This window comes from Monopterus albus, unplaced genomic scaffold (assembly GCF_001952655.1).
Source record: "Monopterus albus unplaced genomic scaffold, M_albus_1.0 scaffold5.1, whole genome shotgun sequence".
Taxonomy (NCBI): Eukaryota; Metazoa; Chordata; class Actinopteri; order Synbranchiformes; family Synbranchidae; genus Monopterus; species Monopterus albus.
In genome coordinates, this window is record NW_018127885.1 from 88819 (window position 1) to 92103 (window position 3285).

Genomic DNA, 3285 nt, shown 5'->3' on the forward strand with positions numbered 1-3285 from the left:
TTTCAACCAAAACCGAGTCAGAACCACACAGAATATTAATTAATAAATTAATCAGAAAATGTATACACATAAAAATAAAGTGGAATGGCTATTATTTGACAGAAAACATGAATGAATGAGTGTAATACTATAGATCAAAACTAATGTAAGTCAGGTCAAAGACAGTGCACTAATGAGATGCAGAATAAAAGGTGTTTATTAAAAGGCTGATAAATACTCTAACAAAAGCTCAGGAAGACATTAAAAAAACAGTTTTATCAACATTGTAAGACATAGCTAAATAAATAAGACAAAAGCTGAGAAGGTTCTGTGCTACCAGACCTTCTATATAAATAAAAATGTAAGTCATGATGCAGATGAGGTGGAGACGAGGTTTAAGAAGTAGCTTGTTGATTGTGTCAAAGTCTAAACTCAATTGGTCTCGTTTTTATCCATCTGTTGGTTCTTCGAACACTGCCCGTCCTACTTTGACCTTGAGAGAAGAAGTAGCCTGGTTCAAACTTGCTTGCCATGGTTTCCTCAGGGGCCAAGTGCCAGAGATGAATATGGGATAAACATCACATTTATAAAAATGAACAGAGGCATTTATCTTATAATTAAAAATGTCTGTGTGTTCCTAACATTTGGAAAACTGCAGTCATGTTTGGTTTAAATTTGTTTTTCAACATGAAGTGCAGCAGAGATTGACTCTCTTCATTTATTAAAAAATAGTTTTCAGCACTTTCAAACATCTAAAATTCATTAGCCAAATATCAAAGTGTTCTTTTTAAGCTACATTAGGTAAAATTATATTTCAGTAAGAAACTGTGTGTGTTTGTGTGTTAATACCACATCAGAAATCACTGGTGATCATGCTGGTGTCCCTCAGAGCTGAGATCTGGATCCATTCTTATTTAATTATTTGCCCATTGTTTGTTACCTGACATGCACAGACAGTGTGATGACGTGCAGATATACAGTGGGATTGTTGTGGTCTGTAGTTCTAGGATGACAAATGAGTCTGACATGTATACATCTGCAAACTGATACACATATTTTTGGATGCTTTAGTTACATGAAAGAAGGTTTGTTGAGCGTTTTTTTGTTTGTTTGTTTGTTTGTTTGTTTGTTTTGGTCTGGACTATAATGAGCAGAAGTACTCCAAAACAACACATTGTTGAAATGCTCATGTATTATCAGGTGTTTAGGCTAATGTATCTGCAAACAACTGGCTACATCTCCACTAAGTAGACAACAACCACAACAAATTGCAATGTCATATTTAGATACACTGACAGCTACAAAGGTAAAGCTGTGTTTTGAATCTCACTGGGATGCAGAAAAGCAGAAAACCTTCGAAACATTTGGCTCCATGTTAGTATAAATACATGCCTAATGGAGATTTAAATAGCTGACAATCATACAGTCACATGAGAAGTATAATATGAATCAGAAACTATTACTGAGGGTTTAAAGCTCTAAATTGGTGCTATTCCCCCCCCACACACACACACACACAAATTACTTTGACCAGCTGGATACAGCAAAACTACACTATAAAAATGAAACCCTGATCACAAGGTGAGCACTTAAGTGGAGGAAGTGAAAACAAATTAGTAAACACATATGGTCACTGGTATTTTATTCTTTTAAAACATTAAACATTTTGCTCTGCCTAGAACAGATATTTTGACCTGACATAACAAGAAAACCAAAGGTGTAATTGATAACATTAATGATGGCTCAGTTCCATTAAGTGTGCCAGTAAGCTGTGACTCTGAGCCTGCATGCACAGCAGAGGACCTCCTCTAAGTGGGATGCAGCCATCACCAGTGTTATTGAATACACCAGTGTCTATCCTGCTATGACATACCAAAGTGTCTGGTGTGAAAGAGAAGAGGTTTGTCGATCAGAATTTGTCTGCTGCAGCTGATAACCAGATGAGGTCGCTCACTATCATCCTGGAACTTTACATATATGTATTCCCCCAGGAGCAGATGTTGTAGAAACTGTCAGAGTAATTGTATCTGCGATGTGATGCTTAGTGTCTAAATATCACACATGAGAGGTTGTTTGGTATGAGACCAGTTGTTTCATGGTGCAATCTGCTACTAAGTGTGATGTTAAACGTCTGTGTAGATGTTTCATATTCCATGAGACATGACAGGGTCACATGTCGTGACTCTGTTGTGGGTGTGCAGACTTCTTTAATGTGCAAGAAGCTGCTGATTTTTCATATTATGTGACTTGTGCTTTTATTCAGTTTTCTGTTTTGATTGCTTGTTTTTCTAAACCTCTAACCAAACAAGGGACTACGGATGAAAATTAACTCTAAATTTGGTACAAATACATTCTGTTTACTAATACTATCAATTCAAACTTTAACATTATGTAATTTCACATCATCATATAGTCTTATTTACTATCAACTATAATTTCACATCATCATATAGTCTTATTTCACTGCATAACATCCTTATGTTGACGTGAATCTAAATTGGCTTCCTATACACTTATACAGTGAATTATACAGTGAACATTCACCAGAAATTTCATAATTCTCTCACTTGATCTCTTTTTTTTGTGCACTGATAAATCTCACTGTCTGTCATTCACAGGCTAGAGGAGAACTATGAGATAGCCGAAGGTGTGTGTATCCCCCGAAGTGCCCTCTACATGCATTACCTAGACTTCAGCGAGAAGCACGACACACAGCCTGTGAATGCAGCGAGCTTCGGAAAGGTAGGTTCAAAACCCGAATGGAGATGGAGGTTAAACAGTCAGAGAACTCATTGTTCCCACCGGCATCCAGTTTAAGTCAAAGTCATTTTTACACACTTTCACATTAACATCTTTAGTGAGTGTTTTTCTGTGAGCAGTTTTTGATTAGTGGTGGAGTTGAAGAACATTCGAGTCATTGTGACGACCGAAGATGAATCTGGTGATTTTTTTCTCAGCTTTCAGGGTTTTAATATACATTTATTCATGCAATGTAAGTTTAAAGTAATCGGAACAAAGCGACTCAACAGAAGAAGACACAAAACAACAGCTGGACATTATAGCCCCAATGAAAGCAATAATCTCATCCACTCAGTCGGCCATGAGCATTAGTCTGACCATCTACTCCCGGGCTGGTTTTGTGCTGCAGCTCTGGCTGCTGCGTTGAGGCAATATCAACTGCAGCTCAGTGTGAAGCAAAGCTCTGCCGTCGTTCACTAAACACATAATCTAGAGCCAAAGGAGATGTGCTTTCGTCTGTTCCCACAATCCCTCAGCTTTCCTACCCCCAGCTATCCCCTGTACCCT

At 37.6% G+C, this 3285-nt stretch overlaps 1 protein-coding gene across 1 annotated transcript in view; it reads left to right on the forward strand.

The window, feature by feature from the left end:
* Positions 1 to 3285, forward strand: part of rfx4 (regulatory factor X, 4) — a 20389-nt gene that overhangs the window by 5183 nt on the left and 11921 nt on the right. Inside the window, 1 exon segment of the mRNA XM_020613489.1 lies at positions 2598 to 2721. Coding sequence (XP_020469145.1) covers positions 2598 to 2721 — 124 coding nt within the window.